The sequence below is a fragment of the Zootoca vivipara genome, chromosome 9, assembly GCF_963506605.1.
Source record: "Zootoca vivipara chromosome 9, rZooViv1.1, whole genome shotgun sequence".
Lineage (NCBI taxonomy): Eukaryota > Metazoa > Chordata > Lepidosauria > Squamata > Lacertidae > Zootoca > Zootoca vivipara.
The window spans coordinates 58,803,845-58,828,345 of NC_083284.1; the positions used below are offsets into that span (position 1 = coordinate 58,803,845).

General features: G+C 41.3%; 1 protein-coding gene across 9 annotated transcripts in view; it reads right to left on the minus strand.

Annotated features, from left to right (window-relative positions):
- APBB2 (amyloid beta precursor protein binding family B member 2) overlaps positions 1 to 24,501 on the minus strand; it is a 192,560-nt gene that overhangs the window by 74,949 nt on the left and 93,110 nt on the right. For all 9 annotated transcript variants that reach the window (XM_035112954.2, XM_035112959.2, XM_035112950.2 and 6 more), the window contains 2 exons: positions 21,836 to 22,660; positions 3,073 to 3,278 (listed from right to left, as the gene is read on the minus strand). In XM_035112954.2, coding sequence (XP_034968845.2) covers positions 3,073 to 3,278; positions 21,836 to 22,660 — 1,031 coding nt within the window. The remainder of the gene's footprint in view (positions 1 to 3,072; positions 3,279 to 21,835; positions 22,661 to 24,501) is intronic.

The window sequence follows — 24,501 nt, forward strand, 5'->3', positions numbered from 1 at the left end:
CCTGCTGGCTCAGATCATAGGCCTATTTAATGCAGCATCTGCTGGGAAGAGGGACCGATTGAGAAACCACTCTAAGAATTGTAGTTCTGTGATGGTAATAGGGGTCTCCTAACAACTACGACGATTCCCATGATTCTTTAGTGGAAGCCATGACTGTTTAATGAGGTACGACACTGTTTTAAAAGTATAGTGCAGATGGGACCCAAGTCACAGGACAGCACAGAATGCTATATTCAGTTTTCTTGTTTAAAATCTTCCCACAATCTGTTACCTCCGAGGATGTGGACAGGCTGCTTGGACGAGTGAAACCGACCACCTGTCTCCACCCATCCCGGCTCGTAAAAGTGATGGGCTCTGCGGGGTGGTGAATGTTTCCCTCTGTGAGGGAGCCTTCCCAGACCCGCTGAACCCCTTCCTGCCCGCAGACTGCCTCGCCAGAGTGGTGCATGCTCTAGTTATCTCCAGTTTGGACTACTGCAATGCTTTCTATGTGGGGCTTTGAAGATGACCCGGAACTACAACTAATCCAGAATGCGGCAGCTAGACTGGTGACTGGGAGCGGCCGGCGAGACCATATAACACCGGTCCTGAAAGTCCTACATTGGCTCCCAGTACGTTTTCCGAGCACAATTCAAAGTGTTGGTGCTGACCTTTAAAGCCCTAAACGGCGTCGGCTCAGTATACCTGAAGGAGCGTCTCCACCCCCATTGTTCAGCCCAGACACTGAGGTCCAGCTCCGAGGGCCTTCTGGCGGTTCCCTCACTGCAAGAAGTGAGGTTACAGGGAACGAAGCAGAGGGCCTTCTTGGTAGTGGTGCCCTCCCATCAGATGTCAAGGAAATAAACAATTATCTGACTTTTAGAAGACATCTGAAGACAGCCCTGTTTAGGGAAGTTTTTAATGTTTGATGTTTTATCATGTTTTTGGAGTGGCTGTGGAAACCCAGCCAAATGGGCAGGGTATAAACAGTAACATTATTATTGCATTGAAAATATATTAAAACTGAATTGCTTTCTACTCAGGCCAGATTGCTACTTTTTAAAGCATGAATTCATATGAAAAGGCACAGAAGGGAAATAATAGGAGACAGACCATATCTAATAATAAGCAAAATGACAAATTGCTCAGTTGTAAAACATTCCCAAGCATATTTCTGAGATAGCTAAAAGGTTTAAACATCTTCATCTCAGAATAAGTATATCAATACCAGATGCTTCTAACAGGGTCTGAATAGTAAATATGAAGAAAATATTTTTTAATGGAGAGTAAATTGGAACTCATCTGAAATTCTTTATTCTAAATACTCCTTTCTGAGGTGGCTCAAGACATCCTGGAGCCAATGTCCCACTATGGTGGTAAAAATATAAGAATGAACTTAGTGTATGACAATCTGTTACCTTTTCAAAACTACTCCACAATCTGTCACTTGAGGCCGTCCACCTCACCCCTCCTGCCTTTTACTTAACAGTATCCACACACAAACTGTCCAACAATTTTTACATGGTGGATTGGGAAACACCAACTCAATTTTGATTCAAAGCATTTCTTTGCAATTCATATATAGCTAATTAATTTTTCTAAAACCACAGCACAGCACATTCTACACACAAAAAGAAAATAATGTGATTTTTAGGCCAAAGGAAATAAGAATATTCTCTGATGAGTCTAGGCAACCATCAAGCTGCATATATTAATGTGTGGAGAGGCGGGATATAAATCTAAATAATAAATACATAAATAAATATAAAGGAGGAATATAATGTGTTATGGATGGGACCTATTGTGTGTGTTTGGATTTATTGGTTTTCATTTCCCCTAGCTGAGGGAAAATCATTTTTTACTCTAGAGGATAACAACAACAACAGCAACAGCAGCAGCAACAACAACTTATTATTTATACCCCGCCCATCTGTTCTGTAAGCAGAACCAGTTGAAACACAAAAGATCCCCCCCCTATGTTTTTCTTGCCAGGTTCAAACAATTGCTACTGCCAGGACATCTTATTCAAAGTGGTCTGTGGTGTCATATTGCCCAATTAGGTGTTTTACTGCCTGCTTTTTGGGTCATTTCCTTCTACTGGTAAGAAGTTTTGCACTAACATTTAAAACAAGTTTGAAAAGAATGGCAGTTTCTGCTCTTTAGCATGGCATATAAAAAAAAGTTCAGATTTATGAGCTTAATGTACTGAGAGCCCCCACTCCTACATGTTAAATGAAAGTTGCAGTAACTTAAAAATTGTATTTGAGACAAAAGCAACAATTCTGGGGTCTACGCACTAGAGATCTAGATCTGCAATTGAATTTTTCCTAGCAGATATTCATTGCACAACTCTTACAACTGAGCTGAAAAAGACAGACCACTTTTTAATGCTTTGCAGGGAAGCAGACTTGGGGATTGGTGTCGGGGAGTTTGTAGCTTATCCCAAAGACTATAAGGGTTGACGCCTACAACATTTCATTTGTTGCGCGCAGTTGTCACTTCAAACTGCTTCGCCAAGGCAGTTTCTCCTGTGTGCAATGGCAACGAGTGGCTGCTCTGATCCTCTTGGCAACCTATGTAACTTCTAGCACTTCCCAACCCATCAGGTCGATTTATACTGTTAGGACAAGTCCTTAAACTCAACGCAGCCGTATGCTACCTACGTAGTATGAAGCAGGGCTCTGGAGGAACAGCTTTGTGAGATTACTAGGGCTTCTTCTTGCTTCCGGTGTTTCTCTTCAGGGGCTTCTCTGTAGGCTTAACAGGTTCTACTTTTCTTTTTGATGTGTCGCTGAACTCAAGACAAGTTTGTATGTGGACCAGCTGATCCACCATTTAGTTTGGCTCTAATCCATGTGGATTGCAGCGCTCCTCCATTTGTTGTTGCATTTTGCAGTAATGTGGAGAAGTGTCAATCCCATGCAGGATGAAAGCAACTAACTGGCATGACTGTGGCAACCACTAGTTTGCATGAAGCAAGAGGAAAGATATGCTAATATTCTTGTTTTCTGTTGTATCAAAAAGTCTTTTAAAAAAAGAAAAGAGAAGTTAATCCCCCTGTCCACGGACTCAAAGCAGACAAACAAATGTTACCTCCGTTTCTGGAGAGGGAGACGGTGTGATCGAACTAAGGGAGCCTTTTCTTGAGCCTTGAAGTTCTGTTGGTATGGATATGGGACGTTCCCACTGGGTTGTTCCTGTCGGTATGTGCCAATAATAGACCCCTGCTATGTCACTGATCTTCTTCCAGCCTGGAGGCAAGTCAGGATCTGTCTGAAATGAGTGATCACTCCATATATCTGCAGGAAACAAAAACCCCAAAACACTGTTAACGTGTGAAAAAAAGTTCAAAACCACCCAAAATCAAGTGTTGCAGAAACACTATACTGTAGTTCTGTCATCGGCGAAGCAAAGTTAAAGAAAAAGATATCTGCAAGACACAATTTTGCTTCTGAAGACAACAAGACAGCAGTCACTGGCGCATGGCCCCCAAACAATTATCCCTGAGCATATGTGGCCCGGGACAAAAACATGGTTGCCCACGCTTGGTGTGTAGTAGACAGTGCTAAACTAGATAGACCAATGGTCTGACTTGGCATAAGGCAGCTTCCTGTATTCCAGGGGTATTCAGGTATAATGGACCGACAAACAGAGAAAGGATTCAGCAAAGAAGCCAGAATCTCTTGTAATGACTAACACACTTAACCATTTGATATGATTTTTTACTGAAGATTATTTTCTAATACTCAGAACATGTCGGGTCATGCAGTAACTTAAATAAATAACCTATTACTGGCATTAAGGCTGCCAGAATCACTCTAACTTTTGTGCGCTGATTCTGCCACGTGACTTGCAAGGCTCCTTATTATGTTGTGCATAGCTTTCAGATGTGCTTCATAATCCTAAAACAACAATGAAGATCTGCCGAGAACGAAAGGTTTTAATTATTCTATACACACACTGTCTGTTTTAAAAGGTGAAATGTGAAAATTGTTTCTGGAAACAAGCCAGTTTCCAAGCACTCTTGATTGTTTGCCACGAAACATTCCTCCCCTTAATACAGTATCATAGTACTGCAAATGCAGTACCTTTCGCAGGAAAAGGTTGATGGTTGTAGTAGCTGAATTTCAAATCATGGTAAGTACACAAAGGCAAAAATGTACAATGCTGCTCACAATGAGCGACTTCTTCCAAACCAACCAACCAACAAAAGATGAAAGGAAAATCACATGTAATTATTCATGACTACAGCATAGTATGCCGTAAAAGTTAGAGAACCAAATATGAATGTCTTTGAAGTTTAGAAGCCTCCAGCAGTGTTTTGACTTGGAAACAAAAAAGCAAAACAGATTTCAATAAGATCTTCAATAAGGACAATATAACTAAACAAGCAAAAGAATACACACTGCAAGATGATTACAGAAACCGCTGCAATCAAGACAAGAGAATATTTTAAGTGAGGAGCCTCACCAAATTAAAATGAAATTTATTAAATATAATTTTAAGTCTTGTGTCTGATTCTCTGAATACTTTTCTTTTAAATATAACAAGCCTATCTTGTACTATAAACATTATATGTCTGCTTATTAATGTGTGTAGCACTTCATTCTGCTCTAGCTGCTTTTGAGACTAATTACAAATATACTGGGTGATATCCAGCATTAATCATACTCAATGGACAAGTCAATTAATTTCAATGTATCTACTCTGAGTAGGACTTAATTGGATATCAACTGTAATTATTATTATTATTATTATACACAGAGAAAAAATGTTTATAGGAATCACACTGAGAAATAATATCTTTCTATTAATTCAAGCAGCTATAGATTGCTGTATATCAAAAGACAATATAATCTGCATGCCTTCTGAGAGAATAAAGGCCCTTTCTGAATTAGGATAAATATTTCATGGACCCATTATTTCCATAAGTCACAGAAATCCTCAATTGGTAAACTGAGCAGTGCTTCTGAGCACTGAAGTGTTGTATTATCCAGGGTTTCCTTGAAAATGTTGTTCTTTAATGAGAAAGAATTTTGCCTCACTTGCTAGAAAGACTATGTAAAGCACCCCAGAATTCATATACTGTCAGTTTTGCTCCAAATAGCAGCTTGCAAGTGAACAAAGATGTTTATGGGAAGCCCAGGGAAGTCATAAACAATAAGAATTCACTATATCTTGTTGGCCATGAACATCAGATTCACACGTGTCAGAATGAGCCTGATGATTCTGCCTTCAGGCTAGTTCCTCCCTTTCCTCTGAAAACCAAGTCTGGTTTACTTAGGTCTTGAGGACAGAGCCAGCATCAGACTGGTTTCACTGCCTGGTTGCCTGGAGGTGATTATTATTTACCATAGGCTACCAGGTGAGTGGCTTTCTACAAGTGTAGTCTATGAAGTCTCCATCTTAATTAATACTGTATTGAGATGTGGGGACCAACGATTGAATTATTAGCACTGAGAGTTCGTTCTTATTTTTTTTCATAACAAAACACTTGGAAATAGCAAAACAGTATTACTGTTATTAACAAAATGTATTTATTTAGGCTGCAATCCCATGGTCCCTGGGAGGACAGCTGAGGAGCCAGATCTCTATTCCAAAGGTGCAGCAGATCCGCCCTGGGATGCCTTTTTGCCATACAGTCGTACCTTGGAAGTTGAACAGCTTAGTTCCCAAACGTTTTGGCTCCTGAAGTTTTGTGAACTATTTTTGGAAGCCGAACATCCGACTGGGCTTCCAATTGGCTGCAGGAGCTTCCTGCAGCCAATCAGAAGCCGCACTGTGGTTTTTAAACGTTTTGGAAGTCGAACGGACTTTCGGAACGGATTCTGTTCGACTTCCAAGGTACGACTATACTTACAGCACTCACCCTTCTATCAGCTGTGCCCCAATGGTGTAAGTGAAGGAGCATGCTAGAGGAAGATCAATGAAGATCTTGGACATGTGGGATCCAAATTCCCCTCCTTCTCCCAACTTACTCACCCCCCCCCCCCCCGGATCAGCAAGAAAACTATGTCAGTCCTGGAGCTGCTATAACACATTTCCCTCTCACAGGAAGCAACAGGAGGGGTGAAATGTGAAGGGATCCTGAAACTGTCTGGCTAGAAGCCCTCTCCCAAAATCCTAGCCTGGCTGGCACAAACCTGTAGCGCATAGCGATTTCTCCACCTTCCACCTTCCCTCCCCGCCCACCTGTTGGGACTGCTGTTGGGAACATTGAAAAGGTAATCCCAAGCATTAAACAACTATTTGTTTTATGACCCTTTGAATTCTAGCCAGACATGCATGTTGATGTCTGAAATTTTGAATGAACAACTCGAAAAGGAAGTTTGCAATAGAAAGACAAACTCTGCTTACCTTACACCGGGCAGGGGAACCTATATCCTTCCAGATCAGAGTGGTCCAACTTTTCATACCAAGTGGGCCACAAGAGTACCCGCGGACCACAAACTGCATTATTGAACAAAGGGGTGAGCGAGGCCAAAATCTGATGCCCCCCCCCACCTCCCACCCTCACTCTGCCTTCCCAAAGCCAGTTAAGTGAGGAGCCAGATTTTGGGAAGCAGGCACAAGGCTCTGGCAGGGTCCTAGAGGCCTCCCACCTCCTTACCAAAGCTGGGAAAGCACTAAATAGGCTTTGGGAAGAAGGAGGGAGGACTCTAGGACCCTGCCAGAGCCCTCATGCCTCCTTCCCAAAGCCCAGCGGCTCGCTTATGTGGGGCTGTGTGTATGTGGTCAAATGTTGCCAAGGGCTGCCAAAAATGCCTTGAGGGCCACATGCAGTCCTTGGACAACGAGTTGGAGCCCAAATATTGCTGGACTTCAGCTTCCTATATCCTTGACCATTGATGGTGCTTCCCAAGGCTGCCTGGAGATGAATTCCAACATAATCTGGAGGGCCATAGGCTCTCCAACCCAGCCTTAAATCATCATCATGAAAGATGACAGAATGTGGTCCAAGCGCCGTGTATGCCCTATGGTTCTAAATACTGTTTCTGTTGCAATATTTTTCTTGTTTCAACAGAACAGTATTTTGAACCACAGGGCATACACTTAGTTAGAGGGTTAGGGATGAGTTGGGGGGGGGGATGTAAGGTGCAATAAAATCTGAGTAAAATAATATACTGCTGTTTTATAACTCTCTGCTCCAGCTGTCACAGTCTACCACAGAGCTGATTTATTGCTACAATAAACTTCATTCCATATGATATGCTCCAATTCAGATGCTGAATTTGGCAATGTGATGAAAGCAAATTTGGGGATTCAATTTGTGTTTCAAGTTGTGATGGTTTTACTGCACTGTACTAAAATATTACTACGACTTCCTAAAACAAGATGGAAATCAACTGCTACTACAACTTGACAGTGCCGTAAACAATACATCGGATTTGGTGGTCATTAGTATTTGGAATAATAGTACCTTGGGTTACAGCCGCTTCAGGTTGCGTCTTTTCTGGTTGCGCTCCGCGCCGAACCCGGAAGTACCAGAACGGGTTACTTCTGGGTTTTGGCGTGCGCATGCGCAGAAGCGCTGAATTGCGACCCGCGCGTGCGCAGATGCGGGTTGTGAACATGCCTCCCGCACAGATCACGTTCGCAACCCAAGCGTCCCCTGTACATTTTTAACAGTTTTTCTTTTACTGCTTTTTCTCCAAAGGAAAAAGATGGCAAATCAAAAAGTACCATAACATGAATCATTGCTTGGCCTCAATTTAATTAGACAGTGATAAAAAAATGCAGTAGGCAGCAGTATCTCCATATGGCATGACTGACCTGAAGGTGCAGTAAAATGGAGCCAATTTTCTCTTCTATTATTTTGCAACTTCATGAAGATATCTTTTCTAGTATGGCAGGCATCCCAAGGCTGTTTTACAAGGTCAACAGTCACAAAACAGAAATAGTCTCATAGATGCAACAACAAAAATGGGTTTGGGTATCCCTGCTTTTTTCTTAGCGAATTGACATCACTTTTCCTTATATAACATATTTATCAGTATTGTACTGTATATTCTTCCATGGTTCAAGGTAGTAGGGAATCACGTTGCGCATATATATATATAATGTACCATTCAGATTGCAGGTATTACATGCTTGAATATGGTATGGTATGGTATGGTATACTTAGAAGTATCAAAAACTAGGATTTTTTATCCCATCCCATAAAATATGAACTGATATTTATTCTGTCAGTAAAAGAGGCTATATTTATGCAATCCGAATTTCCTCAAAAATGAGGATTGTTTCTAGAAATCCAGCCAGAATATGCAAGGAGAATCAAATATTTCACTTATATAACAGTTTAAAAATACATCTTAATCCAGTGTAGAAGCTGCCTGTTGTGTTAATAGCTTCTTGAGATTTTCCCTCCAGGTTCTTGTGAAGTGGGAAAAGGCACTGTATGAACAAGTCCAAAATGTTAGTGCAGTAGGAATACAAGAAAGGAAAGGATAATGTAATATTGTGAATATAACTACGCATACTATAGTGTCTAAAATTAGAAGGCATACAATTAAACCCTGGTTTAAGGAGGTTTCTCCTCACCAAGCTTCCCAACAAATTACATGTATAAAAAGAATGGAAGTTTCAATAGCTCATTCCTACCAAAGAGAGGCAAAACTCAGTCAACTGTTCTAGAGTGAGAACCTCTATTTTCTATATCAGTATTTCCCAATTGGGGACACGTGGCCCCCTGCCGCCACCCCCTGAATATTCTAAGATAGCCACAGGTGATACAGAAGTGTTTCTAACCTTTTTCCAACTGTGCTCCCCTTTTGACCATGTTTCCTTCCTATGCCCCATTATGTGTATTTAACACATAATAAAGTTCTGGACATAAATAAAACTCAATAGCTCTAGGGAGACATAACAGGCCAAAAGAGATACACGCAGACACGAAGGAAGCATGCAGATTTAAAATATAAACAGAAGAATCTTGATGTGTTGTTTCAAATAGGATTCAAATGAAGACGCTATGTAATAGCTGTAGATTGTAACTCCACTTTTGCAAATGTCCATACTTCACATGCAAGTGGTTATCACAGTTCAATGCCGAACAATTTTATTTAAAAAATATTTCCGCTACTCTGCATGCGTTGCAGCAGCACAACCTACCCTCATAGTTCAATGACAGTCAGCAGATAGGTCCTTCGAAAACTCATGGCAAGAAACCCGAGTGCCGCCCTAAAATTAAAATGTGGTGAAAAGCAACATTCGACAGGACAAATAACTGCATCGCAAGCTGGACAAGCAGGTCTAATTTTGGCAGCATTACTCAACAAGAAACTGAGATATAAACAGCCAAAAGCTGGCCATTTGGAACAGTCCTCCTTCACAGCGTGCAACTGGTTGTCAAGACAACAGGATCCTCTTCCTTGCAAAAAAAAAAAAACCCTTCAAGAAGTCCAATGATGGTTCAGAAAAGGAAAAAAGGGGGGGGGGTCTAGTTCCAGCAGTTAAGAGCCAACTCAATGAAACCTGCAGAAGTTTAGTCATCAAACTGAACTGAAGACACCTTAATTAAAGTTTTTCATGTAAAGTTAGAGAAGTTACTTTATAAGATGATGCGTCTGCATATGTTGTTTTAGAGTGCTGTGTTTCACATAACATTGTCACCTTAATATAAATAGGAAGCTAAATCCGAGAGAGAGGCTGAGTTCACACCAGGGCTTTCAGCATTTTTAATGTTCCAAAATCTTATCTTGATGTTTCCCATCCACACTATTGGGTAGTGATTGATGGGTTATATTTGGACTGTCTGTTGTCCCTTCCCTTCAACTGGTGTTTCCCAATCCACAATAATTCTGGAAAACAGTATCAGCCATGCACACGCACACAGGTACAGTATATGTTTAGCTGAGCGCCTGCACCTTTAATTCCTATTTTACTTTATAAATACAAGTTTCCCAAATATACCAACTTGGCGTAAAAGAGCAGTCAATTCTTCATTTTGTTTTTCAAAGGATGACGCTGCAAGCCACCTCACTGACTGCAAACATAGTTACAATATTAATTAGGAATAAATATAATCGTTATCAGTGTGCTGCCTTTTCATGGCGCTTCAGATCAGATGCCTGAGGTGGCTGAGATGTCTTCCTCCACAAGCAGGATGGGGGGAGCCTTCCCTCCACGATACAGAAGGTCTGAAGAGAGGTCACATAAAGCTGTAAATCTGAATCTCGGCTTTATCATGTCAATGCATATAACAACAACAAACAACAACAACAACAACAACTCCACATGGAAAATAAAATTGCAGGGAGAAGCATTCTAGCCCACCTTTCTCCCTGACATGCTAGTTTTCTATGTGCATGACACTGAGGGAGGGAATGTTTTCTGTTCTGTGAGCCCCTAGCTGGGGCCTGCAGTGGTACAGTCGAGACACAGGTTTGCCATCTTATTTTATGGTTGTGAGAACTCGGTCTAAGTCTAGCCTCTGCACTATAACGAATATACATATATTTTAAAAGGTAAAGGGACCCCTGACCGTTAAGTCCAGTCGCGGACGACTCTGGGGTTGCGGCGCTCATCTCGCGTTACTGGCCAAGGGAGCCAGCGTACAGCTTCTGGGTCATGTGGTCAGCATGACTAAGCCGCTTCTGGTGAACCAGAGCAGCACACAGAAACACCGTTTACCTTCCCGCCTATTTATCTACTTGCACTTCGTGCTTTCGAACTGCTAGGTTGCCAGGAGTACATATATTTAGTTGTATGTAATTTAATGAACATTTGAGGACAGTTTAATTAGCACACTTATTCATTAATCTCTGAGGTGAAAAAAATCCCCATAATGCTACATTGTAGAACTCACAGTTGTCTGTTTTTGCTGTAGTAACATTAAAAACTATAGCAATGTTTGTTTTTTCAACTATACTTGGTACGGTAGTTGTTTTTTCAACTATACTTGTGTGATTTTTGCTGTGTCTTGACTTGAGTTTTATTTATGTCCTGAACTTTATTATGTGTTAAATTCTGTACTTTGTATGTTTCTACGGATTACATTAATAAAAAAGGGGGAAATCAGAAATGACTTCACAGATCATTCAAGAACCTGCAAAGAGTATTTCCTTTTTCAGACACTTATTTTCAAACTTGTATTTTGTATGCTGTCCACCAGGTGGCATCGGGTGCTACACTTTTTAAAAAGGCTACTGCGGTTCATGTCAAACTCTTTCAAAAACCTTCCTTTGCCATCTGCAATAAGTTTTGCTCCACAGGTAACACAATTACAACAAATAAAGGCTTGACATATCTCACTTTGCATGTCATGAGTCTATCTCCTATATTGGTTTTACCTTTTAAATTGCATTACTGAAATAAATGAACTTTTCGACGCTATTCTAATTTTTCAAGTTTCACCTGTAGGCTAAAAATCAGCACCCACATATTAACATCTGGATCAGAACCTTAATGGAAAACAATTCACCAGGCTGCATGAGTTCTGACCCACACCTTAATGGGGGAAAGGCCCTCTTTTCCAAAATGATGGTCCCATACATAGGCTTTTTCTTTGGAACCCCTAGGCTGCAATCCTAACCTCACTTACTTGGGAGTAAGTTCCACTGTTCAACCAGACTTCATTTGGCGTAGACATGGTTAGGCTTGCACTATTAGTCAATCAAGCCTAGAGCTTGTAGATTGTTGTCCCTTGTAGATTTGGGATCAGCCAATTGGGGAAACTGGCCTTGAAGCATGTCTTTATAGGTGTTGGATTCATTAATAAAAGGCAAATTGGGGAGGAAAGGAATAAATACTTACCAAGACAAGTTGTTTCTTATAACTATCACTTAACTGGGCACTGTGCTGGGTGACGGAGCCCTGTGGCAGCTCACTCACTTTTTCCTGGAAGCTAACTAATTCAGCATGCTATCAAGGCAATTTTGAGGCTAGTTTTAATTTATAGAAACAAATGCATCAAAATTTAATCTAAAAGAGAGGCTCTGAATTTGCTGTTCAAGGTAGGATGCAATAAATTATTTGAAAACTGTTCTAAAAACAATTTTAGCCACCATGGTGCTTGCAGGCTAGATATCTACCACGCAATCTAACCTGGGTGTGCGCTTCAGGAAATCGTAGGGAACATCAGCTCACAGCCAGCCAAGCAAATATTATGCAGCCATCAAATGGCAATTCCCCACGCTCCAAATGAAGCCTGGCTTTGTAACCAAATAAGTAATGGGGAAGGAAGGAAAGGTAATGGGGAAGCAGTATATCATCATAAAACCAAATATGAAGAAGCAAAAGTTTTAAAAAGTGAAAGTGCACAACAGAGAAATTGCTGCATTGTTGACAAATCCGTAGATTTTTGCAAACAGGTTTGGGGTTTTTTAATTACTCGATCCGTTCCGCTAATTAAAGCCTGCTGTTGCTGGGCAAACAAAAGTGGTGCCAAGATGTAATCTGGCTGATGGATGAATAAAAAACCGGACTGCTTGGACAGTCCATTTACAGTAATGTGGAGAGACATTAGAGAAGTCGCCCTTCTGTCGCTTCTCTCCTATGATTCACTCAAAATTCAACATCAAGTTTAGTTACCACTGATAAAGCATTTGAATATTCCCATTTTAAAAAGAATTTATTATTTTTGGTTGGTGTTTTGCTGTCTCGGCAGAGTCCTGTTCTACGTTACAAAGTGCTGACAAACTGAAAATTTAGAAATTCCAAACCTGCACTCCCTACCTCTTGGTGACAAAACTGCCTGTTCTGAACCACTGAATATGAGTGCTTTATTAACTAACATGCATGCATAATCAGCCAACTCGTTTGCCAAAACTGCAGGTCCTGATCCAATAATGCCTCTCTGTCCCACCTGCCCATAAACAAGGTACAATATCTTGCCTACCACTATGTATCACAATTTCACAACAAATATTGTATTCAGAGAACAAGCAGTAGAGTCATAGCTGCCAAGTTTTCCCTTTTCTCGCGAGGAAGCCTATTCAGCATAATGGAAAATCCCTTTAAAAAAGGGATAACTTGGCAGCTATGAGTAGAGTGCCTCTGTCATACTTACATTTCAGTACTTTATAATGTCATCAGTGGTGTGCAATACTTACAGAATTATCTACTCAATGTAAAATTGTCAGAGTTACACATTGCTCAAATGAACCCATTCGGACCATGATCCGCATGTTGACATTCCTGCATTTTAGGGGGCTGGACTAGATGACCCTCCTGGTCCCTTCCAACTGTACAATTCTATTATTCTAACCAATAATTCCACCATCTCAGGGGCTTAATTGGGATTGTGACCCCCCCCTTTATGCACAAAAGGGAAGGGGATGTGCATACTTATTAAACCATTAGATCGCTCTCTTCCGACTTGGTTCCCTCCTGATGTTCCCATTGTGCCTGACCATTGGCCAGGCTGGGGCTAATGATAGTTGCAATCCAAAACATCTGTAAGGTACCAGGTTTGGGAAAGCTGCAGTAGATGATTATCCTTTCCTATTCATTGGCTGGCTGTATAAACCTTAAAACTACTGAGGCTAATATTGTAATGTAAAAACATCTTTGGATATATTGTGATTAAAAATCAATGTATTCTAGCAGCAAAATCTTGTTTCTTTTAAAAAAAGTAGCCTCCCATTTGTCTCCACCACCCCCACACAAAAAAAGTTAATTGCTTTGGAATTTAATTAAGCAAGACAATGCTCTTCATCAATTGTCTGTAGAATGACAATACATGAGGCAGCCTGAAGCTTTAAGTTGCAGGCAGCAGATTCCTATGCTAATGCACAATTAATGCAATTATACCAACAGGTCAACCCTGAATAAGGAGATATTCTCAAATTGATAGTAAATAATGTTGCATTGCACCTTCCACATTTTAACAGTATATTGTTGACTTTTTTCTGAATATCACACAACCATGTGAGCCAGGTGAAGTCAAAATATCTTTTAAAAATATTTATATTCTAGCTGAATAAAAATATGTAACTGATTTATAAATCAGTTCCTGTTCACTGAATTAACAATGACTTCTAACTTTGATTTATTTAGCTGTCCTGGTGATTAACCCACAGTGTGAAACAATAGCAACCCCTCTAAAAATGAGCTGAAAATGATCCCCCATTAACTGCCAAATTTATCTGCCAGAGACCAATCAGACACTGCCAAACAAATGAGTATTAGTTCAAAACCAACCTTCCATTATAGAAAAAAGTTGCTTTACCCTGAAGTTGAAGAACATGATTAGAGAAGACCAAGATTGTGTTTAAAGCGAAGTAGACACGGGGAAGAGAAATGGGGCATGTCAAGGAAAACCAGGAGACGAGGAGTCCAAGGGAATCTGGAATCCAGAACCAGTGTGAAAATGTTCAAGCTCTGCAGATCACAGCTCTCAAACTTAATCACTTGATTTGCCAGAGCTAACACAGAGGTGCTAACAGCAGAACACAAAGTTCATACTGTGATGATTACGATAAGCTCTCTCTGCAATTGGTACGGGCAACATGCAAACAGGACTTAAAATGTTCCCCAATGACAACACCTGCTAAACATCTATACACAGAAATAGGCAGCTTGCATAGACAAGCTGGAAAAAATTAACATACAGTATATGATCTCTCGCTACTCACATTTGCTCGCTCCTCCTCCTCTGCAGTTCAGCCTTAGCTGATCTGCCACCAGCATCCTTTAAGTTTGTTCTGCACATGTTCTAACAGCTTCATGTTCGCTTGTGCTCGCCCTTTTTGCAAAGCCTCCAGATCTGTCTGCCAGCTGAATGGGGCTGGGCTGGGGGACCTACCGCTATGTAGGCGACATTTATTTAATTAGCCTAACAAGGAATGAAGTTTGAGGTGGGTGGGTGAAAGGAAGGAAGGCCACCTGACAGCCTGTAGATTTCAGAGTGCAAATGCCACATGTTCCCCATATAAATGACTACCTTCCCCAAGACGGCAGAAACCAAGACAGCTGTAAAGGAATTATAGCCGTGGATGCATACAATGCATTTGCTACTGAACCGATTCCAGATTGCCAGACGCTCAAGTATTTCCTGACTGATTTTGTTCAAAGTGACAAGCTTTCGAGACCCCACAGCCTACAGGCATCAATCACATCGCGATTTAATCAGCTCATCTGCGCAAGGATGCCAGAACCCTCCTTCCACCTCCAAAAATTCATTAAAATGTCTTGTTCCTGGCTGCTTTTACAAACATGAAAGCCACAAAAAAAGAGGAAGAGTTCAGTAAAATTTATTGCAAAGATCCACTCCTTGAAGGCAAAAAAGAAATTCTTCTTGAAGCTCCTAACCTTCAACTCCCCGAAGGTGCATTGCAGCAATGGTAGAAATTGATTTAATGAGAGGCTTCTATTAGGGAGAGTGCTGCTCTCACCAGGAAGTCCCTCCCCCCTGCTGTAATCAATAATTTAAGCAAAGCCAAGAATCATGTCAGCCAAAATGACCAGGGAAATGGCTTTTTAAAAAAAAAAAAAAACATATCCCTGTGGAATAGTAGTAAAATCCAATTATGGATGGAAATTTCTGCTGTTGTTTTTTTGAAATAACTCTGGGTATCTTTGCTTGCATACTGAAATCAGGCATATTTTTTCTGTCCGTCCCCCCCCCCCCCCATTAATGGAATGATAAAAATGTTGTTACACAGAATATCTTAAATCTATAGGCTGAGCATATTGCCCACTATCCCCATCGCTGCCCCAATTTTTCTTAAAACAACTCTACATTTCAAGGCTGCAATCCCGTTAAGGGTTTCAGAAAAGTCAGTCTCACTGAAGTCACTGAAATACATATGTTCAGTAACAATGATTGACGCTCTAGTCTATAATGCCTCCAGGACGTTCATGTCCAACTGATTTTAGTACAGAATTCTAGGCCTTCTAAAACTTCTTAGATGGAGTCATGAGATGGAGTCATGGGATGGATTCCACTAATGTGGAAACTTTTACAAGGCTCCAAAAGCCCTGACCCAGCCAATATCACTGTCCTTTAATACTCAGGCCCCTTTGCTATGGGCTGACACCCCTATGTCACATCAACCTCTCTATAATATTAGAACAGCTAAGACAATGGCCGCAAGAGGGGCATTACACTCCTGACTGTAAACTCCTAAGTCTTTACCCTGGTATTTGACACTTAAGGTGCATATATTTAGGGAGCCACCTTATTCCTGTGATTGTAATTTTGGATTTTAATGTTGTTTTGAAAGGCTGTTCACCTTGGGGTGAACAGTTAATAATAAAGCAATTTATTAATATTAATATTATTAATAATAATCCATCAGACTAGATTAGCCAATAGCTTCAAGCGAGACAAAACTTTAGGATAACCTGTCTCAAATAACCAACATGGTTAAGTCAAAAAGCAACACACGAAGGAGTTAATACCATAGAGCAGGCACCCCCAAACTGCAGCCCTCCAGATGTTTTGGCCTACAACTCCCATGATCCATAGCTAACAGGACCAGTGGTCAGGGATCATGGGAATTGTAGTCCAAAACATCTGGAGGGCCGAAGTTTGGGGATACCTGCCATAGAGTAAACTGTCCTGCCATGCTTAGCTAAGTCTACTTCCCCTCAGGGATGCGGGTGGTGCTGTGGTCTAAACCACTGAGCCTCTTGGGCTTGCCGATCGGAAGGTTGGCAGTTTGAATCTGTGCGACAGGGTGAGCTCCCATTGCTCTGTCCCAGCTTCAAAAGCACACCAGGGTCATTCCATATCAAGTGATCCAAACTTTTTTACCTCATGTCATCCAACTTTCTTAATATTTTGTACAATTGCTGAATGATCAAAACTAAGTTTAAATCTAAAATTTTAATTATTTATCTCATTCCGTCTGTGAGTTATGAGGGTTTGAAAAAAAATTAAATGACAATTTTGGCTGTGCCGTACTACACGAAAACCTTAATAGCTCAGGCCAGAGCTGAGATACGTCAAAACTAAAAACACCAATCTCTTCAGAACTTCATAGGCTTTCATGATATGTCACATGATGGACTTACTTTAAATAAGTTACAAAATAAAAAAATAGAATTATGATTAAATTTTTCAAAAAAATATATTGCTTATTTAATATTTCCAAGCACTACCTGCTAAATTTCATCTTGCGATCTCAATGGGATCACATAAAAATATTTTGTACATACATGTCTGCTTTATTGGGTTCTATTTAGGATAAATGGGTCTTCTTGGAGTAAAATGTAAGGGAATGAAAAAGACTTAACTATAATATCAGTTAGGGTGCTTCAGACATTTCTTTAGAAAGTTATTCAATTAAAAGGTGTCTGAAAAGCTAGTCAGGCTTTTCTTTTAAAAATGTGTTCCAAAGCGGAGTGATAGCTTGCATGATAGAATTAACACTTTGAAAGAATTCTTGCTAGTACTTCATTTGATGAACATTACAACAAAATACATATCAAACAAACTTATTACACTGCTGGAACTGTTAACCTGGTGCCAAGATAACATCCCTTCTATCCAGTTCTTATTTTCAACAAATGAGGAGTGCAGAAAAGAAGACATGTTCCTAAAACGACGCTTTGAAAGAATGAAAGTTATCAAGGGAACACAAGGATTTCATTGCTTTGTTCCATCTACATCCAGTCCAACAGAAATAGTGACCAAGTTGTACAAAATATAAGAAAACTGCATGATATGCAAGTACAGTGGTACCTTAGTTTGCAACCGCTTTGGATTATAACCGTTTCAGATTACAACCACGTGTGTCCCCCTTTTTTGTGTGGATTACAACCCTTTGGGGGGGGGGGTTTGCAACCAATTTTGGGAGGGTGGCCCCATTGGTGAAAGTGCGCCTTGGGTTACAACCTGTTTTGGTTTACAACCGGACCTCCGGAACGGATTATGGTTGTAAACCAAGATACCACTGTAGATAAATAGGTACTGTAGCAGGAAGGTGAACGGTGTTTCCGTGCGCTCTGGTTTCCATCACGGTGTTCTGTTGCTCCAGAATCGGTTTAGTCATGCTGGTCTCATGACCCGGAAAGCTGTCTGTGGACAAACGCCTGCTCCCTCGGCCTGAAGTGAGATGAGCGCCGCAACCTAACCGACCAGGGGTCTACTTTACCTTTACCTTACTTCCCCTCACCTTGGGAGGAACTAGATCACCAAGCCTTTGTACTTCCCAGGCTACCTGAGAAGCTCAGCATGTGACATGGTTTGAGCTAGTTGCTCCAGCTCAAACCGCATGGTTCTCACCAGTCGCTTGAGTTCCCATACAATCATTTAGGAACTTTCACCACTAAGCTCAGTTCTGCTGCCCGTGAAATCTTTTCTCAAGCATATGAGTCTGGACTTTGAACAGTTTGTAAGTAAGCCATTTTTAACTTACCAAAGGTGTGGTCTTCTCCTATGCTGGGGAAGAGGGAAATTTTTGGAAAGCAACATTTTAAGGGGACATTTTGGAACTCACTTAGAAGGGTCTATTTTAAAGTTCTAACAGCTTATATTTCCATGCTTTAATTTGCTGCATATTTTGTTGTCCCCAGTTTGGATTCTGGCATCCAGGAATTCATATATATATATATATATATATATATATATATATATATATATATATATATATATATTGCACCAACAAAAACAAGCAGGTCAAAGGTCAGGGAAGAGACTAGTAAAGTGAAAAGGGTGAGGAAGGGAGCTCAGGATATTCTAGGGCAGTGTTTTTCAACCTTTTGGGGCAAAGGCACACTTGTTTCATGAAAAAAATCAGGAGGCACACCACCATTAGAAAATGTTAAAAAAATTAACTCTGTGCCTATATTGACTATATATAAAGTAATTCTCCCACGGCACATCAGGCAACATCTCGCGGCACACTAGTGTGCCGCGGAACAGTGGTTGAAAAACACTGTTCTAGGGAACACTGAAATGTCCTCAGCTCAGGTAATGCTTTGACATATGCCACCTCATATAAACTAGTCTGCAGTGTCACCTGACTTTAAAGATGTTACTGTTGCATCATTTCTTTGTTCTCTTTCCTTTGCTTTGTAGCTTCCACCTGGGACCTTTTAATCTGTTGACCTGTTGACCTTGGAGCCAATTCCTGTTTATGACCACATTTGCCAGTATTTGTTTTTTGCTGTTCAGGCTTTTGGCTGCTCAGGCTTTTGGCAGGGGGGTGAGTAAATTATCTACTGGCTACTGCTGAATTATCCACACAATACATATAAAACACTCTTGTGCTACTCTAACAGTCATGGAGAATCCTGGGAACTTTAGCTTGTTAAGGATGCTCAGCTACCATTCCCAGCCCCCTTAACAAACTACAGTTTCCAGAAACCTCTGAGATTGTTGAAGTGGCATAAAAGTGCTTTATAAATATATGGTGTGTGCATGTGACCATTATATTGGTATCTGCTGTATGCTAGAGGATAGCAGTTATTTACATTTTATTGTATAAAATGTGTGCTAAGACGTAACCAGTTCTGCAATCAGCGGAATTGATGAAGGGCAGGATATAAATTGAACAACTAAATTAAACAAATAAACACAACCACCAGATAATACAGATGTCTGCATCACAGCACTTGTTCCAAGGATGCTTTGTTCTAAGCATCAATAGGGGCAAACCTGTCAAGCAATCAATTTATCATCTGATAATGGCTCTGTCAGTTCAGTTTCCTACAATGCCTTCTGCAAGGACACAGGTACAAGGAGAACAGAACACAGAACACACAGGTGCCTCGTGCTTCCTGTCCTCCCACTTCATTATTTCATTTGAAATATATATTTTGTGACATATTTTAGTTGGGGTTCATGGGGAGGGGAAATCTATTTGGGATAAGTCAGAGGATTGCAAAAACAAGGCAATCCCAATCAGCGCTGTATCTCACTAGGAATGACACTTGTAATTCCAGCTTCCCTCACATGTGCGTCAATTTTGAGGCTACTTACCTGATGGACTGTCACAGCTTTATCCTTTATGTGTCTAACATTGCTATTCAGGAAAGGAAATAAGGCTATGGGTTTGCCCCAGCATCGGGCATCCTCTTTGCATATAGCCGTTGGAATTAGATCGCTTGCACATTAATGCAACATTATGCAGAAGCACAGTTTTAAACACACTGAAGCACTCTAAATTTGCTAGATAGTCTAGCAGCTGCTGGATTCCATTCCACTGGGAGGAATGGCAGCCCCTTCCCTTCTTTTTACAGATTTAAGTATCCACTTAGGAGCATATATCAAGTAGACAATTTTGGCAGGAATTCTATGCTGCTTTTTTAAAAAAAATGCTGAAGCATAGATTTATCAGGCCAAATTCACTCATATTTCAATGTCTTGTTTCATAGCTTTGGGGAAACCTGAAAACCATGTTTTTAAAAGCGTGGTCTGAATTATGATTGCCTTCTCTTTCTTCTCTTTTTCCTTAGCAACAGATACTTGGGCTGGGGCCGGAGCCCAGCACCTCTGGGATACAGAGGTGCAGCAGAGGATTTAAGAGAAGGGATGCAAAAGGTTTGGAAGAGTAAGTGGAAAGGGAAGAAAGGGAGAAGCAGGGCATGAGTAGCAACAGTGGGTGATTTGGGCAAAACCTGATAAATAACTGGGTTAAAAGCAGGCAGCAACACTAAGATATGGGGTATGGAGAGGAGACAAAAAGGTGGAACAAGGAGAAAACAACCCAAGAAGCGACAGGCTTTCGCTAGATCGCCCTCTGGGCTTGGAGTCAATCCTGCGGCTGCTTATACCTCACCTATGGAGAACAAACGCCAAGGGCCGAATCAGTGGGATGGGCAACGTTTGAAACATAACTACACAGGAGCATTATCATACACCAAGCTGTTGAGACCCTTTCCCCCCAAATGCAACTGTTGTCATTTGAATCACACCAACATAACTCAATGGGGGGGGGGGAAATGGGAGCATGTTGGCATTGCCACCATCATGTTGTGGAGGCTTTTCACGCCAACAGCTTGCTGTGTGGACGTGCCATCACATGGGTTACAAACAAAAATAAAACTGAAAGTATCACTTGTCCTTGTGATACCTATTTGTGTGGTTCCATCACTACAAACACTCACGAGTTTGACAAGTAAAAGCTTGGGGGGGGGGAACCCGTTCACTTTCTATTGTCTATAATTCACTATCTTCACATGATATAGACAGGAAAGCTAACAGCGTGACTTTAAAATATATAAACAGACTAGCGGATTCTAAACAATCCCCATACGCCGATCAACTGCAGAAGCCCTTTATGTCATATCCCGTTCTGTCCCAGAGGATCCCACAATCCTCAGGAGATAGAAGTCTGCATAGGAAGACTTTACAAATATCAGATACCCCATCTTGCGGAAGTGTTTCCATTAGCAGATAGCCAGAATTGGATGCAATCCTATGTATTACTGCAGCACCGCTTTGCCTATTGAAGATTATTGATGGTTAATTCTGTAACAGTTCAAAGCTCCACCCTAAAAATACTTATCAGGAAGCAAAGTCCCACAGAACTCAAAGGCACATTTTGAAAATAAATGTGATTAGGATTGAGCTGCCACAATTTAAATTTAAATGCAAAGCAGAAAGTACCAGGAAAAAAAGCTCTGAGTTTTAAAACAAGAACTTTGTGTAGCAACTGGACAGAATCATTAACACTGTCATTTGATCGTTATTAACAGGCTAGCTGAACTTTCTTTAGTTTTATCACAGCCATTTATATGACCAAAAGAATTAAACTTTTCTTAAGGTGAGTTATTGCATCGCTAAAGGGTAGACAGTCCCACTATAAAGATAAACACTTAAGCTTGGCAAAATTTGCAATCTCAGCTGCATTCCTTGAAGCCAACTGATATACTGGCCCAAACCTCACTCGTTGCAAGGATTTACTCAAGCACATACCATTTTGCCTTCCCACGCACCCACAACATACAAAAGAAGCATCTGTACCTGTTTCATCTGGGGAACTCGGAGATGCACTGTCCTGAGACAGCGTTGTCCAACTAGAGTCTTCGTCGCTCGGAGCCAGGTTCTGAATCCTATGTAGCGCACAGTCTGTTTTGGCACCAGTTTTAGGATGATCCTTTTTTGTTTCCGGGCTTGACGATATGGTCGCTACCTGTCCGTCTTCCGGACTCGCTGGCTTGTTTTGTTTCCGAAGCAAGGCATCCCCATTAACAATCACTGTGGAAGCCTGGCTATTGCACTGCGAGGACAGTTTCTCCTCCCCTGCCACTTGGCTATTCCCCAAATTCTGCTCAACGTCCCTTGCCGATGTCTCGAGATCTGCATAGTAATTTAGGAAGCTCTTGGTTCTCCGCCGTTGTGTCGGTAGTATTTCGCTGCCTGAGGAATCCTCCTGGTTTGGCTCTTTCCCCTCCAACTTCTCAGAAGTTATGTTGATGCCCGCGGTAGTCGTAGGAGAGGTCAGGTTCTTGTTAGGATCCTGCTGCCCCTGCTCCGCTGCTTTCCTAAGCTGGTTTTCTCCATTCTTCACCAGCTTTATGTTGGAAGAATTGTTGCCCAGCAGGGGCTGCGCAGCAGGATCAGAAAGGCCCATGGCTGTCTGGATGTTAGTCAGTGCATATTTTTTCCTGCATTTTGGAGGGGTGCTGTTCTTGACTTCTGTGTGCTTGATTTCAGCATTCAGCAGCTCGTTGTGAGAGGAGCGCAGGTGGAGTGTGTTGGGCGGAGTGGCAGGACCGTTCCGATTCACAATGTCCGTCGCGCTGTTGCTTGCCATAAAACCTGCCAAGGTTTCCACACCGGAGTCAACTAGGGAAGTAGCAGAAACAAACACTCATGAGGTATCCTTAAGCATAATAATCACCTGGTGTTAAGTGTGCTTGGAAGCAGGATTGAAAAGCCTGCATGCATACAGTGAGGGGGGGGGAAGTATTTGATCCCCTGCTAAATTTGCCCGTTTGCCCTCTGACGAAGAAATGACCAGTCCATAATTTTAATGGTAGGTTTATTGTAGCTGTGAGAGACAGAATAACAACAGGAAAAACCCCAGAAACCCAGAAGACAAAAGCAGGGGATCAAATACTTCCCCCCCTCACTGTATCCACCCATGAAATAAGCAGCAACATCTTGAATTTAATGGCAGGTCGCAGATATGCCAATCTCCACAAAGGTTCATACAACTGAGGAGGGAAATTGAAAGGTTTATGTCAGGGGTGGGAAACTTGTGGTTCCAGGTGATGTTTGGACAACAGCTCTCTTCATCCTGACCATTGGCCATGCTGGCTGGTACTGATGGGAGTTGGATTCCTGGCCCACCACATCTGGAGGCCCAGAAGTTTCCCTCCCCTGGTTCATGCATTCTTCGTAGGGGAAGAACACAGCAAAATCTCACTATAGGCTTTTTGATTACTGCTTTTTCACCCAGTTTTGCAGTATAACAATACTAAAATAAGAGTGCATTGGTGAAGACTGACAAGGCACTGCCCTGGTAAGGTGTATTTAAGAATAATATATGGCCTTTTAAATTGGGGAGAGCGGGTATTGATTTTGTCTGTTACTATGGTATGTATTTTTATGTTTTTGTATTGTAAACTACCCTGTGATCCTCTGATGAAGGGCAGAATAGAAAGAGGGTTCTGGGTGGGCCTTCAGAACTTTATCATTATTTATTAAAGGAAGAGCTTTGCACAATCAGAACCTTCCTTCCAAGAGTGGACAACCAGAGAAACCTACAAGCAGGACATGAAAAGAAGCGTCTTCCCTCATTGTTTATCCCCAAACAAAATAAAAAAAATTCCTTCCAGTAGCACCTTAGAGACCAACTAAGTTTGTAATTGGTATGAGCTTTTGTGTGCATGCACACTTCTTCAGATACACATGTTTATCCCCAGATATTCAGAAGTATAACTTCCAGGACTGTGGAAGGCTGCATATAACATTCATGGTTCAAGAGCTGTTGATAGACCCATCCTCCACAGATTTCCCTAATTTCCCTTTAAAGGCACAAAAACCACCACCACAGAGTGGTAATGCTTTGGCCAGCAGATTGCATGTGGAAGGAGTCTGCTTTTCCTCACTCCGGTCCCTATCACTTTTTAAAATTAACAGTTGTCCCCCCCCCATTCATCACAAATAAGGAAAAAAGAGGTGGGGACTCTATAAAAATAGGAGTAACATTTATAAAGTGGGGTGGGGGAGATATTAAGAAGGGAATGAGAAGAAAGTAGGTTGTTGTGTTTCAGGAACATGAAATGGAAGAAGTGATGTACACTAAACTGACAACTTCTGAGCATCAGTCATCAGGAAAAAAAATAACCATATGTCTTCATATTCATCTTCTTAACACTCTCCAGGTGCTATTTTGACTTTTCAGTTAAGCTACAAAAATCAAGACTGCCACTAACTTTACTTGGTCAATAGGATAGGAGCTTCAGTGGGATTTCAGTATCACTAAAGAACAAAACGAGGCATAATTGTTTTTCACATGGCACTGCAGATACACCATTGTTTTCACTGGAGTTTCCTACAGCAAACACAAAGGGCTAAATCCTGCGTGAGACTTCAGTGGCTTTAGGAAACGTAATTGGGAAACGTGAATCTCTATCACATAATGGCCATGTGCCAGGAATTCAGAACCAATCTGAGACGCA